Source organism: Cydia strobilella, chromosome 1, assembly GCF_947568885.1.
Source record: "Cydia strobilella chromosome 1, ilCydStro3.1, whole genome shotgun sequence".
Lineage (NCBI taxonomy): Eukaryota > Metazoa > Arthropoda > Insecta > Lepidoptera > Tortricidae > Cydia > Cydia strobilella.
In genome coordinates, this window is record NC_086041.1 from 24,160,371 (window position 1) to 24,177,077 (window position 16,707).

The 16,707-nt window shown below is 37.8% G+C and overlaps 1 protein-coding gene across 1 annotated transcript; it reads left to right on the top strand.

Annotated features, from left to right (window-relative positions):
* The first annotated feature begins 414 nt into the window (after positions 1-414).
* Positions 415-11,617, top strand: LOC134742421 (uncharacterized). Its single transcript, XM_063675567.1, has 7 exons — positions 415-515; positions 1,860-3,263; positions 4,404-4,557; positions 4,984-5,245; positions 5,840-5,963; positions 6,244-6,404; positions 11,343-11,617. The coding sequence occupies exons 1-7, from the start codon at positions 455-457 to the stop codon at positions 11,562-11,564; spliced, it is 2,388 nt and encodes a 795-aa protein (XP_063531637.1). The 5' UTR covers positions 415-454; the 3' UTR covers positions 11,565-11,617.
* The last annotated feature ends 5,090 nt before the right edge of the window (positions 11,618-16,707 follow it).

The following is a 16,707-nucleotide window of genomic DNA, read 5'->3' on the forward strand; positions in this document are numbered from 1 at the left end:
CTGTCAGTTGTCAGAGATGTATAAATTGAAAGAATTTCACAATGTTTTGAATAAATATGTAAAATTTGTAGTTACAGCCGTAACAGTAATAATTAGCACAATAAGCATAAAAAATACAATATTACTGATGTCATAATGTCATGCATGTTAAGGACAGCAGCAATATTTAAACGCAAGCAAGGGATTTTCTGAAAGCTATAACTGACGGGCGTACCGAACCGCAACGTTGGTCCGGTCCAAAGAATATAATACTGTCCGGTCTGAGGCCTGACCGGACCACGATTAATTGTAGCCCGGTACGCCCGTCTGATAGACTTTTAGAATAAAGCCTGCTGGAGTGCTGGCTGCTTCATTTAATCGTGGACAATGCGTGGACATGACGGACATGACTTGGACATGACTGTCTCTGTCATGTACATCATAAAAAAATAACAAAATAAACAAAAATTAAAAAATGTCTGGAGACCCTAAAGTATCTTTAATTGATTTATCGAAGCAATTCCGTTTTGAGATAGGTAAGATTATATTATCTATACACTTCGATTCACGTTTCTTTCAAAATTAGTACCTAGTAGGTAGGGTAGGTACTTTACAACATTCACCCAGCTTCAGTCCCAGTCGAAGTTCAGTCTAAACCTTACAACATACCTATTGCATATTTGATCCTCATAAAAAATTGGATAGATTGACACTACAAAAAATCTAGCCGCCTGTTGGTATAAAATCATCGCTCGTCTCATTCGTTTTTAGGGTTCCGTTAAAACGGGCTATATCATTTGTGTCCGCGTGTCCGCGAATGTGTTAAGAGAGAGACAATTTGCAGAATTTGACCAACGAAGTTTTTTTTTTAATAGGTCATTCTTACACAGATTGACTAAGTCCCACGGTAAACCCAAGGAGGCTTGTGTTATGGGTACTTAGGCAACGATATATATAAAATATATTAATACTTAAATACATAGAAAACACCCATGACTCAGGACCAAATATCTGCTCATCACACAAATAAATGCTCTTACCGGGATTCGAACTCAGGACCATCGGCTTAACAGACAGGATCACTACCCACTAGGCCAGACCAGTCGTCCAAAGCCCTACTGTTCGCTTTTTGTCATGGCATGACAGGTGTTAAAAATGCGACCATGATACCGTTGCTGTAGGCCGAGCCGAGCACATGATTGACGCGACAGTATCTCGCCACGAGATAGACTACCCGTCTTGTACTAACCGTATGAATCACAGGGGGACGGGTAGTCTATGTCGCGGCGAGATACTCTCGCGCCAATCATGTGCTAGCCCGGCAAGACGAGTAAAAAACGAGTGACGAATACCGAATGATACAAAACAAGAAATACTTAAACGAAAAACTAATGAAACAAGCGATGACAATACTGCGCATTCTATAAACATTAAGAGGAAAGGGGACGGCCGTTTTGCCATACAAACGTAGTCCCCATTTTCCTCTCTGGATATTGACAGAATGAAAAATATTTTTACATAATTTGATGTATTTTTTAACAATGCCCCTACGTTTTTTCAATGCCCGTACGGCTTTTTTCGATTTTTTTAACATGTTAAAAATTTGGAGCGTAAAACAGATTTCATACAAATTTCTAAATGCTCTTAACTTATAATTAATTCGAAAATAATCAAACGTAGGGGCATAGCTATCTATGCTTACGTTATTGATATACAACACGTTGTTGATATACAACAAATTGTGTGAGGACTAGGTACGTTTGTATGAAAAGGCGATTTCACGCGGGTCCCCCTCTTTCGTCATAACTTATAAATAGACGGGGGTAGATTTAAGATAGACTGTGGTTTGGCTCTTGGTTTCATTTAAACTGATGTTACAGACGACTCGATAAAAGAAAAAATATGTTTTGGCGAGACGCTTCTAATAGGGTGTGGTCATTTTGAGGGCCAAGCTGACGATGATTCTGATTCTGAAAGGTCTTGTCGCTCAACTACTGACAGCGAGCCTGAGAAGACCGATTTAAAAAAACCGGAACACGAATACGAAATTAAAGAGAGTGTAGAGGTGGAATCTGATAAAAAATCACAATCAGACGACGAACATGATTTTCACACGTTTTTTTTTCCGGACTGTTCCAAGCCTTTACCACCTACAAACAGTAAAGCAAGTGTCATTATGGGTCCGGATGGAATGCCACAAGTAAATACAGATGTACGACAAGGCATAGAGTTTTGTGTTTGTCAACAAGATTCAAAAACGATGGAATGCAAATGTATTACGAAGATACCATGCAGTTGCGGTGCAGAAGTATTACGTGAATGCATTTGTGCAAAGTCAGCAGGAATCTGTATATGCCACGAAGGTGACCCAAAGCCAGAGTGCACTTGTAAACCTAGTAAGACCTGCGTGTGTAATCCGGATGATAAAGTTAGACCGGATTGCCCATGCGACAACGTTATTCCCTGTGTTTGCGATACTACAAGACTCAACCCTTATCCAGTATGCACATGCAAGCATAAACCAGGACACGGCATGGATGACGAAAGTTTTGGTAGCTTCGAAGGAGCTGAATCAGAACATCATGCAGTGAAAGATGAAACAATACCATGCGATTGCCAAAAACCAATGCCAAAAAAGCGTTGTCTTTGTTTAAAGGGTCAAACTTGTACATGTGATATAGTTTGTGTTTGTGACATTCGAAAAACGTGTGTTTGTGACTCGGAAGACGGTGAACCCGTTAAATGTGAAAGTCAAGAATCGAAATCAATTTGTAGCTGCCCTGTTCCACAGATGTGTACTTGTGATGCGGAACAAGGTGGGATCTGTAAATGTTTTCCAGAACCGAAGCCCACTCAGTGCACCTGCGGGAATCCTGAAAATTGTAAATGCTTTTCTGTTTGTGAGTGCACACCTCCTTGTATTTGTGACATCCAGACCAAGAAGCTATTAGAATGTACATGTGCAGAAACAAATTCGATAGATTGCACATGCCACCCGAAATCGATAGATCTTTCATCATTAAAGCTAAAGAAGAGTAGAGCTGGGAAACATAATTATAGATGGTGCCATGACGTGGATCCCCGTCATACATATTTTGATTATGAATATGGACGACATGATAAAATATCACATAAAGAAGAAAAGAGAGAAAAATTAAAAATTTTGGGATTACATGAAGAAAAACGAGGAACTGAAATGAGTGCTGCTGATATTGAAATTGATGCTCCTGAATACAAGAAGTATGTTAGAAAGCCATCTATAGATTGCTGCAGTACTCTCGGGGGTAAGTAGATGTCGTTAGTTGTAAAAATATAGGCTTTTAACATATACATACATACATATACATATAATCACGCCTATTTCCCGGAGGGGTAGGCAGAGACCACGGATTTCCACTTGCTACGATCCTGACATACCTCTTTCGCTTCCTTCACTTTCATAACATTCCTCATACACGCTCGCCGGTTTAGGGTGCTCTTGACCTGGCCTTTCTTCAGGATTTCCCCGATCTGATCAGAGAAAGTCCGCCGAGGTCTGCCCCTTCCAACTCCCGTTTCTACCTCTCCCTTATATATATACTCTCTTTGTTAGCCTCCTTTCACTCATTCTTTCCACGTGTCCAAACCATCTCAACATACCTTTCTCAATTTTTGTCACTACATCTTCGCTCAGTCCACACTTTTCCCTTATCACACTGTTCCTAATTCTATCTTGTAATCTCACCCCACATACACTTCTCAACGCTCTCATTTCCACTGCATTGACTTGGCTTTGATGCCTCTTCTGCCATACCCAACTTTCGCTACCATACATAAGTGTAGGCACCAGCACCCCTCTATGCACAGCCAACCGTGCCTTTTGCGACACCTTCTGGCTGCTCATAAAAGCGTTAAGTGCCCCATTCACGCGATTTCCAGCACTCACTCTCCTTTCAATATCTTGATCATGCTTACCGTCCCTAGTGAATAATGTTCCCAGGTACACAAACTCTTTCACTTGTTCTACTCTTTCTTGACCAATAAAAATTTCACAGTTTGTCATATATTCCTCCTTTTCAAATACCATAACTTTCGTCTTACTTACATTTATTTTCATTCCTTTCCTTTCAAAAGATCCATGCATTCTAGTTACCATCTCCTGCAACTCTTCACCCGATGACGCTAGCAATACCAGGTCATCAGCGTAAAGAAGACATTTGACGGGTAATCCACTCATTCTCAGCCCACACTCATCATTTCTCAAATCATGCAAACTACTGTCCATGAACAGATTAAACAGCCACGGTGACGCTAAACCACTCAGTGTACGTCCCGTTTACTCTCACACAAGCACTGGAATCCTCATAGAGCGATTTCAGTGCCTTTTAACAATGTCAAATTTACAAATTTTACATATTATTAGTCATATTAATTTTTATAACCAGGTATGAGTATTAACGTCGAATGTCTCGGCGAAAGCAAGGATAAATTTCTCGTACAAGTCACTTCGCATTTCTCAAAAGAAGGAGCTAAAGCTGGAACTAAACTAGTCAGCATTTTGGATTGCAATCTGCACACCATGGAGGAGAATAGGACAGAGTGAGTTTTAAGTGGTTGCTTTAATTTACTGCTGGTAGGTATTAAGTAAAAAAATTATTAGGTAGTACTCCAGCTACCTAAGCATAATCTCATTATTGATAAAGGTTTGTAACCTGTAATTTATAACAAATAAGTTTGATAGACATACAAGCAGATATTATGGGTTAGGTACATGCCTTTAAAACTATTTTTGAAAGTAATAATTTTCTCAGTGGTAGGTCTCAATTATCGATCGGTGATTAGTGATGAAAGATATGTTTACACTTTTGCACCTTACTCCTTTGTAATAAGGCGAAAAATGAAAACTTATCTTTGCCGTCGACTGTACAATGTACATAGTGATGCGACTGTCTTAATCTAGATTTGTTTATAGTTTTAGTTTATTTTTTTCATTAGCTGGCCCATAATCAAATACATTTATTATAGAAACATTCAAAAGAAGGATACGATAAAGGAACGCAAGAGTTACATGGCGATATGTGATACCGGATACTATAATAAGATAACGAAAGTTTGTGGAGACCGACACGTCGTTAAGCGGTTCTATCACAGCTTTGAAGACGCCCATTCGTTCTTGCTTGAAGGCGCTAACATTGTCCTATTGAGATACTTTGCGCTTGCCCGATATAGGGGTAAAATAAAAACTGACACTGTGTTGATGGATGGCTTGGTCTGCGAAAGCATATACGTAAGATTTTTGATTTTAGTGTGCTTTTTTCCAATTTAACAATATTTTTTTTTAAGTGGAATAATTACTGCCTTGGGTGAGACTTGAACTCACGGCCTCTGGATTCAAGTCTCACCCAAGGCAGTAATTTTTCCACTTTTAAATTTATTCTAAGCTTAATAGCATCGATCGCAGACGTTTCTGCTTGTTAAAAATTAAATTAACAATTTTTTCTCGAATAAGCGTGGAAATATTACTTTCGTAATAATAAGCGCAGTACAGTCTGGCAAAAAAGAGTAGAAATTCAAAAGTGGCAACATTGTAGGTCACTTTCAAATCAATCTAAGAAAAACGGGACGACACTACAGTGTTGCCACTTTTTAATTTCTACTCTTTTTTGCCAGACTGTACAGGTAAAGTGACCATGAGCGCGTGTCACGCGCAACTTATACAGAACAGATGAACTAAGGTTATTTTTGGTTTTCAGGGTGTATTTCCACACATTTTTTGAGAAAATCACTGTACATAATTGTCGGATTGGTAATTACCGGCCTTGTGTTCATAATAATGTAGCATGTAGTAATTAATGTACTATTATAATGGCAATGTTCGCAGGTTTGCCATGGTGTGAGTCAAGCCATCGTCAATGGCAAGTCGATGTTCGTTTGTAAAGTCGAACGGCATATCATTGAGGCGTCTGGAATTGTTCATCAGACATTGACGGTACTCTCTCTCAGAGGTATATAGGAAATGAACAAAATTATATTCGTATTTAGTCCGAGATAATTACTAGAAAGAAGCTCAGATTTTCAGAGCCACTAAAAAGAAAAAACAACTGGCAACATTGCCGTCATCTCTGTCAGTCACTTCGCTTTTCGCGCCCGTAGCGTAATGTATCGATATTGTTTCAAATTATAAAAATTCATAGTTTTTTGCTAGTTTTTTCCATTATTATCAATATAGTTCGAAGGTAAGGCCTCTTTTTGATATATGAAATTTAATTGGTTTGTTTTTTTTAGGTTATTTAATATGCCATGAGTGGGCAGATAGTAATTACATCGTTCACATTAATCCGCTTTTAAAAACTACGCCAGAGAAGGATTTGATTGAGGAGCACCAACCTCTGCGTAAATATTGGCGTGAAGACTTACAGCTTTTGTCAGATTACCTAGACTTTAAGGTAAGAAAAAGCTTGTTGGAAGCTAGAATGTTTTTGGCTTTTAATAGTTTAACTAGAGGTAGCTCCAGTTTTATGGTTTGCAGGAAAAGTTAAATTATGCGCCCAGGAATTGTTCTAGTGCATTTTGCCCCAGAACTCTCAAATTTGCAAAATTTATCACTGACAATCTCTATTTCAGGCTCATTTTACAACGTGATAGAATTTATTTCCATCATTTAAGTTATATTGTGTATTGAATACAAAATTGATAGATTAGATATGTATAGATAGATAGATAGATAGATTTATTTTTTGGCATTGATTGTACACTGTCAACATTTGATCTAAATGGATTACAGTAAAGTCAATAGGTATATAAATTTACAATTATCAAGTTAGGAATTATTAATCAATGCAATTAAAAATTACAATAAATTACAGTTAAAAACAATAATAATAAATAAAAAACTATGTACCTATACAATTATGTCAATGTCAAAGTATTTTTTTTTTTTAGGTATTTTCATTCATCAAAGAACTTGTTTACCGTGTAATTAGCCTTCATCAAGCAATACATTTTAAGCTTGTTTATAAATTGACGTTCCGTGTCCACGTTTCTAATTGCCTCGGGAATCTTATTAAAAACTTTAGCGCCTATTATCTTGAGTGACTTGCCAGTTTTCTGTAGTCTATGCGCGGGAACGGCTAGACCAGGTTTCCTCCTTGCGGAGTTACTCCTTGCTATGGGGAACTCATCTGGGTTCCTTCTCACGTACTTACCCACCTCGAAAATAAAGAGTGAAGGCACTGTCAAGACTGAGGCGAATGAAGAGCTGTCTGGCTGTCTCATCCGGAGGGACTCCACTTATTAGGCGAATAACTTTTTTTTGTAGCAAAAACGGTCTGTCTCTGTCAGCCGCTAAGCCCCATAAATCTATTCCACTGGTTAGGTGCGTGTGGAAGTAGGCATAGTATGCTGTCATTAGGTTTTGCTGTGTTAGCGTCCGCTTTAGACGAGATATAGCATAGTAGGCGGAGTTTTGTGCATAGGTAGTGTTGTGGATTTAAGCTTTGAAGCGTAAACTACAAGACTTGAGTCGCGACTGCTGAGCCTTGAAGCCTCGAACCTTAAACCCTCGGAACCTTAACGACTCGAACTAAGAGTTCGTGTTGCTGCTTACGAGCAAAGAAACCTCGAGTCTTTTGGCCTCAAGCTTTAAAGCCTCCTAAGCTTTGAAGGTTTAAGTCTGTAAGGTTTTTAGCAGTAAAGGTTTGGAGCAAAAAGTAAAAGCTTTTAACAAATAAGATCAACCTATGCTATAGGGTAGAGTGAAATTTAATACGTTTTAGTGAATATTGACGAACTCCACAAAGAGTGTGGTGGTATCTTTGGTTATAAATGTATGCCGCGGCATTTTTACACTTCTGCAGAAACCGTTTTGTTTTTTGTCTCTTAGTTGTTTAGTTTGCGTTCATGAATTAGTCAATAGCGGAGGCGGTTTAAAGTTAAAAACGTTCAAGCGGTTCAAGTAATCACCCAGTCTTAATTAAGTAATAAATGATTTTTTAAATACTTTTATTTTTATTTCTTATGACTCACTCATATAGGACGGAATGGAACGGGAAAATTTTAAAATATAGTTTCATAGTGTATATGTATACGCAACGGAATCACGATTCTAAATGGTCCACCCTGTATACGTTGCAGGCAGTAAATGCGTTAACTGATGTTAAGTTACTCTTCCTATATAGATAGGTATATTATAATATTCGTAAATTCTCTACACAAAAATAATTTCTGCAAAGAGAGCTCAACGTATGAGCTCTAAGCTTGACACAAGCTTTTAAGGTTCGGGGGCTTGAGCTTAAGTTAAAAAGCTGGAGTTCCCTATGAGGCCCGAGTCTTAAAGACTTCATTTTGACAAGTCATAAAAAGTTTGAGTCGTTAAGGTTCTAAACCGCTTTGTGAGCAAACCTTTAACGCTCTAGCTTTCAAAGCTTGAGCCTTAAAGGTTCGCGAGTCGTTAAGGTTCAAAAGTCTTAAAGACTAGTCTTTTAACAACACTATGCATAGGGCGTCGATGTGCTCCCCCCATTGCAAACCCTTATCGAACGTGAATGAATGAAAATGAATACAATCCTATAATTTATTCCTTATTATACCTAATTATCGGTTTAGTAGTTATGTGGGAACGGGACGTACGGATATACTATGTACATACGACGGAAGGTACAGTCGAAGGCAAAAATATCGATCCAGACAAATGGCTGAAAAATATGTGATCACGACTTTATTGTCTAAGGTGTAAGAGCGTGAACATTTTTGAAACTTTGGGAATGTATATATATTTATGCCCTTGACTGTACAAATATTCGCGGAATGAAGTAGAAGGACGTAAAATGGTACAAAACCTCTTTGCTTATCAGGTATGAGAACTCTTTAGAAAAAAAAATGTCAATTTAAAACCGTCATTTGTTTTAAAGATATCGCCCTTCAAACAAAATATTTCAGAAAAAAACGTGCAACTGGAGCAAATTGCATATCGTGCCGTGATAAAATTTCTATCGAAGCAAGTAAAACCTCCGCAACTTATCATTAATTAAATGAAAGCCGTCTACGGGGACCAGTGCCTTGCAAAACCATGATTTACAAGTGGCATGGTCTCTTCAAACATGGCAGAGAGTCAATTGAAGACGACCTTCGCCCAGGACGGTCGATTGAAGTGACATCGTCGGATATCGTTCAAAAAGTTGAAAAACTCTTCTTAGAGATGCTCGACTTAAAAAGAAACAATTACCTCCATTAGTAGGTGTATCAGATACAACAATTTTGAGGATCCTACATGACCATCTTGGCATGACGAAAGTGAGATCTAGGTGGGTACCGAGAATGCTCAAACCGCAGCAGATGCAACAACGAGTTGAATCATCAAAGCAATTTTTGAATCTGTCGGTGACAATCCTACCCACATATTGGAACGAATTGTGACTGGAGATGAGACTTGGGTTCATCATTTTGCACCTGAATCGAAACAAGAGTCTATGCGTATATAAGAAGAAGTTCAGGGTATCAGAATCGGCCGGAAAGGTGATGGCTACGATTTTTTGGGATCCAAAAGGAATTCTCATGATCGACTACAAGGACAAGGGTCTTACCATAACTGGGACATATTATGCAATGCTATTAGAAAGACTACGTGAAGCCATTAAAGAAAAAAGGCGGGGAAAACTGTCAAAGGATGTGTTGCTGTTGCACGACAATGCACCGGTTCACAAGAGCCATGTTGCGACTGCTGCTCTTATCAGGTGCGGCTTCGAGCCCCCGCTTCACCCACCCTACAGCCCGGATCTGGCCCCCAGCGATTATTATTTGTTCTCAAATTTAAAAAAAGAACTACGAGAAATTTTTTTTAGACGATGAAGAAGTGAAGGAATCTATTTCGGCTCATTTTGAGGGCAAAGATAAAAAATATTTTATGGACTATTTTATTTTATTGTCTACAGAAATCAATTAGTCGATCTGAAAAATACATAACCTCGAGGGTAAATACCTATATTGAAAAAGAAAAATACTTATACTGTTTTATTTAATTTGCAAATACTTCATTCCGCGAATATTTGTACCTTCCCTCGTACTATGAACACAAAACATGTCAAACACAAAGCCCTCCTGTATTGGTCTCATAGCAATCGAGGAAATAGCTAAAGTCCGTCTAAGGCACATCCCACTCGGTTTTAAATTTAAGGTCCGTAATTTCTACAGTTACAGAATATATTCAGATTTTGTCTATGGTACAGTCTACGTCAAAAATATTTTCACCTCACTATAGCGAGGAAAGTGCAACATCCACAGGCGTTAGATCATCTTCATCACTGAAATCACTAATTTTTTTACGATATTATAACAAAAAACTCTGGAAATTCTGTATTTTTACGTGAGAAGTTTTTAAGTAAAAATTTTGTTGACAATGATGACATTTCTGACGTATGAAATGTCAATGATGCGTTTTAAATTGCATCGACTCAACTTATGCGTTCAGAATTAGTATATTTAACATCATTATTAAAAACAAACGTTTCTTATATAACTAAGGTTTATGACATAAAATCATTAACTAAAGTATTTTTTATTAGATTCTCAAACTATTTGTTTAATGATAATTAATATCAAACGAATTATTATTATGAGCGTTTTACGTTTTGTTATCTGTCAAGCTACTTAAACATGCTCCATCCAAGGTCAAATTACTTTCCCCACTAGTGGATAAAATGCGTTTTTCCCCGCTTGTTTTAAAGGATAAAAGACAATTTTCCGAGCTAGTGAGGGGAAAAAATATGTTTAGGTACCTACCTACATTATTCGCCGTATTACAAAAAAGTAAGGTGCAAAATTGTAAATAAATCTGACTTCGACTGTACTATCTGATTTTTTGTAAAGAAAAACCTATAGGTACATTAGTTACCTAAACTGTCAACCGGGGTGAAAAGGAATGGCAGAGTGAATAGGGATAAAAACCGGAAATGACATTTACCTGATAACTTCTTAAAAACTGTATCAAAATGCTCAAGCACAAATTATTGTATCGTGCTATTAAATACACAATATGTACTTAGGTAGTTATTAAGAAATAATCAGGTAAATGTCAATCCCAGTTTTTATTTTTTTAGGCCATGTGGGATGCGCCTGAGCTAAATCTGCAACTAACATATTATATTTTATTGCAGATGTTGTCAAACATCATCATAGTCATAATTTTATAGCGCTGTATATCTATAAACTTCAGTTTATTGTGGTGTTGCCAAATATACAGGTTGTTTAATGGGCACAGGGCGTATGAGAAACTCGGGAACTATAAGAGATACAAAAATGTATTCTTAGGAGTCACGATGGGTCGTGTTAATACTGTTAATAGTCGTAACCACTTCGTAACAAGGATAATATCGGTTATCTGTATTTAGAGCGCGCGGTCATCAGAGGGCGCTCGCTACACGTCCGAGTCCAGTGCACTCACCAACGCTGTGCGCGACTACCTGCAAGCCGTACTGACGCTGCGCCCCCAGGACGCCATCCACTTCACGAGGCACTACTTCAAAGCTACACTCTCTTCTCTTGATCTGCCGCATAACGACTACTTCGATGCCAGCACCAAACACGTCAGATACTTCTATTTCGAAGATTAGACTTTTTGATTGTTTATTTGATAGGTAGGTGTATAAATTTTAGAATTATATCCTTTATACATTTTTGAATTATGTACTGTAGTTCAGTTTTTGTTCTTAACTGAGTTAAGTGAGAATATTTTATCACTGGCTTGCTGTTTCAATCATCTATGGATACATTGGATACTAAAATTGTGTCCGGATTCAGATCAGAATATTCAGAATGTCGCGGGAATTTGTAAAAAAACATACGCAGTTATTAAAGAACTGACGGAAGAAGATGTATTGAATCAGGCCGAAACAACGGACCAATTCGAACAATGATCTAGATCTCCACTAGATATGAAACAGAAACGATAACGAGATATTTAAGAAAATCATGTCAATCATGTATTTCCGCAATTCCGAATGTCCTCTTGAACGATCTCTTTAAGATTTGTTTAAGATATTACTTAGACAACCAATGGATATCTAATGGATATCCCAAAACGTCACAATAATTGTAGCGTGAAATGACACTTGGTTTCTCGAATCGAACTGCAAATAACCAGTTAAGAACTAAACTATAACGTATCTATTAGATCTCGTATTGTTCTCGTATCTAGTAATTATCACGTTGTTCGAATTGACCGGATAGACAGCGATAAATTTTCGGGGCGAGCGTAACAAACTTATTAGACAAGTACTCTACTATACCTATAGTTAACCCATGTTTTGTTCGTTAATTTAAAACCAACGATTTCAATAAGCAGATAATGTCCAAAAGCGAACAAAACTAATAAAAAACGAGTGCCGAATACAAAATGGTACAAAATAAGAAATAAACGAAAAACGAACGAGACGAGCGATGATGATACCACAAAGACAGACTACAACCAAATTGAGAACCTCCTCCTTTTGATTTATTGAAATCGGTTAAAAACGGATGGTAAAAACATATTTTTCAGGATTTGTGGTTTATGTTTTATTAATGGTGCCACGTCTATTATATGAATCCCTGTGCATCGATTTACCGCTGCTGTTATGATAACAAGTTAATATGGCTAATAAGCACGAAATCCGACAATATCCAAGAGCGCATCCCACACATTATCTACATAGGCACAACGACGATAATTTGTTTAGCTTGAGGAAATCCCCAAATGTTTTGGATGTTTTGATCTTTATTATTATATTATGTACTATCCATAAAGGAAGGAACTTTGTACCATATATTATATTAAATCGGTAATGATATTATATGCATTTCCACTTCCATTACCAAATATATTCAATATTCGAAAGGCATCTTTAAAAAAAGTATGAAAAATCTTTAAGTGACTACCTATATACTTTTCAGGCAACTATTAGTGGCCCATGGAACAGGAGGAGGTATTTATGTATTTGTATAGGAGACCGGTATTTTTTGTATGAAGACAAAACCGGTTCCGAGCCTTGCCCACAACACAAGCCTTCTTGAGCTTACTGTGGGACTTAGTCAAACTGTGTAAGAATGTCCTATAATATGTATTTATTTAAAAATCTTGGAAATATGACGGGTTCCATGAGGAATTGAGGAAACTTCTTAAATCTTGATGGATTCAGATCCCGACCTTGCAACTTGAAACTTATCCGAAGCACAAAACTGTTTGGCCATGCAAAAGTGACATGACTGTTTGGCCAGACAGGAATGAGTCTTGCAGAATGTTGTGTCATGCAAAAACTTAAAACTAAAAAAAAACCGTTTAAGTGAGAGTTCATTTAACTCGCGCACCGAGGGTTCTGTACATACTTTCAATTATCTCATGTAACTATAAACACAAAAGGCTTTTGACCAGAAGTGGAATACTGCTCCCACCTATGGGACGGTTCCGCCAAATATCAGCTGGCGGCCCTGGACTCAATAGAGCGCCGGGCTCATAGACTCTTTGGCGATGACCCATCTGTCAAGTCAAGGATACAGAGCCTTGAGCATCGCCGTCGAGTCGCTTGCCTATCGGTGTTCTATCGGATGCATTCCGGGGAGTACGCACACAGGAACTGCACGACCTGATCCCACCTTCCCCTTTCCATCATCGGACATCCAGGCGCGGGGAGCGAATGCACCCGTTCGTGGTCCACATTCCATTTGTTCGGACGAAACGTTTTACCTCCTCCTTTTTGGTACGGTCGGCTAAAGAATGGAATGCGCTCCCGCCATCTGTATTCCCTGATCAATATGACCTCGGTCTCTTTAAAACAAGAGTGAATAGGCTGTTGTTACTGAACCGGTGAGCTCCATCTTAGGCCCTGTCTTCACTTTCCATCAGGTGTGACTAGGGCCAATCGCCGATCAGTTTATAATTAAAAAAAGAAGTATACTAAGCATAATTATGTACAGCGTCATCTATCGGCAAATCGGCTAACTAATTTGCGAGACCGGTAGTACGTATGTTGGTTTTTCAGGGATAATTAATGTGGACCTATTTCAACATTTTTTATTTTATTTATATGAAGGTGTTTGAATTGTAATCTTATAGCAATTTCAAGTATAATTAAATTATATTTAAGTTTTTTGATAATAAAAAAAAAGTTTTCAAGATAGAGGCGTGATTATATTTTTCCTGTAATATTTATGATAATGTTAATGTTATGTAAAAATTCATCATTCTTCATTGGTAAACTTCGGAGATAAGGGGGAAGAGGGAATGGTATTTCTTTTTACATTTTCCTTCACTTCAGTCTTGGCCAATAACTAGTCTCATACAGCCAACGAAGGGTATAAAAATATGTAATACTGTGTACAAATTAGGTACTTTTAATATTTTCTAAGAGATTGTTACTCTTTGCCGTACCTGAAGGGGCCCACTGACTATCAGTCCGCCTGTCGATATCGGCCTGTCAGTTGTTCGGAACTGTCAAGTTTTTGTTCTAACTAGTTCTAGTCACTGCGAATCGCGAATGGACGACATGGAAGCTTTTCTCTGAAATTCTATATTTGCTATTCGACTTTTTACGCTTGTGTATGCCCATTATTTAGTCTCTAGACTCTCTAGAAACTGACTGTTCATAAAAGCGAGTAAAATGCAGAAACTAGTACGGTTCACTGAGCCAGAATTAAACTTTTAAAGAAACAGCCCCGAGGTAAGAAGAATAAGTAAAGAGTAATCTCGGGCCCGTGTGGGCTGTTTGCATGGCCTAAAACTACAAAGAATTGTTGATTAACTTTAGAACTATTTTAGTAAGACTCACACGAATCTAGCCGCCGCCATACAATCAAAGTTACGATATCATTTTAAAACGACATTTTGATTAAAATAACATGAAATCTAACATGAACATTTAACGTTGCTAGAAATTGTAATACATACAATGAAATTAGAGCGAGTATAAATTTTTCGTAAGTACAAAACTTCCACTCGCTCTATAAGTACACTATATTCTTTGTCTACAATCTTTAGCAACGAAACATAGCAACCAGACATAGATATATGTTACGTAAACGTAAATGTTCATGCCGAGTTTCATGTAAAAGTAAGTTTCATGTCGTTTTAAAGGGCCCACTGATTACCAGTCCGCCGGACGATTCAGCCTGTTAGTTAGAACAAAAATTTGACAGTTCTGAACAACTAACAGGCCGATATCGTCCGGCGAACTAATAATCAGTGGGACCCTTAAAAATGAGAGCGTAACTTCAATTGCATGAGAGCGGCTTTTTGGCATGATCGATTTTTTAGGGTTCCGTGCCCAAAGGCCTCCACTGTCCGTCTGTCTGTCCTCGACCTCGTCTTCTAAGCGGTGAATTTTTGGGTGCTTCGGAAAAAATCGTCTAATTTAGTGTCTAATATCACTTTTTTTTCATAATACGCATGACTATATAACGCGGCGTAGGCTGATAGCGATAGCGATACATTTGATGCTGACTGTAGGTATATGAAATGAAAATGAAATGAAAAAATATTTATTTAAGATAAGTAGGTACAATAAACTTATTAAATAACCTGACATTTCTTCAAAAATACCTACACAAATTGTATCATACAACATCATATATTATTTTGAATCGAATGATACAATTTGTGTGGGTATTTTTTTATGAAATTGTCAGGTAAATCACATTTTAAGTTTTGTCCCTATTCACTCCAGCCATCCCTATTCACCCCGGTTGACGGTAATACTTATTTCAAGTCAACGCACAAAACAGCACCGGGTATTATTCACACGTCTTTTACGTATAGCTATATTCGTCTTTCCTGTTGCTTCCGTGGAAATGTAGTTAATTAATAAAAAAAATTTAGAGGAATGTATAGAGATAGGTGGATACAGAAAACAAACACACATAAGTATTAAGTACTTGCTTGTACTTTATAATCACGATGTTTACACTCGTGCCTGCTTTATACTCCATTAATTAACTCTGTGCCTACTCATGGTTTCTTAGATGTGGATAAGGGACCTGTACATTCATAACGACATGTCCCAACACTGAATTGATAATATTAATTATGTAGGTAAAGCACAACTTTGACAAGTGAGATGGGCAAACGTGCGTAATGCTAATCAAGTATTTTGTATACCCAGCCGAGGGATTACGTATGTCACGCGAGATCCCTCTGAACGAAATGACAAAACTGCGCAGAGGGAAACCCTTGGACACGAATGGAATTTTAATTTTTTGTTCCTTTACCACAAAGGAATTTATTATTAAGTTTCACATCACAAGCATGCGATATGAAACGAAGGCCAGCCCTTATCCTATTTACCTTCCCCTCGAAGAGGAATTTTGATACCGCTCAGACCCGTGACCGTAGCGTATTGTGAGAGGAATGCGCATTGAATGTCCTCTCCAACTCACCAAACCTGAGCTTATGGCTGAGTAGACGGCATAGACATAGTATACTATACAGGGTTACAGGGTGACCTTAGCCATTGGACAAACCCTGAAATCCCACGTAGGGTTACTTCTCAGGAATGCTCTAACGTTAATATTTTTTTAATTAGAACAAAAAATAAAATAAAAAAATTGTCAAACAAAAATTAATTCCAAAGATCGACAAGAAAAATAAACATACTGTATTAATCATTGGCAGTGTTTTTGACAACTTGTTCGAAAATGTGCGGCAATGATAACATTTTGTCAAAAGTCAGAATCTTATTAACGCATTCACTGCCAGGGGGCGTGGGCGTGGCCTAGGAACAAACTTAC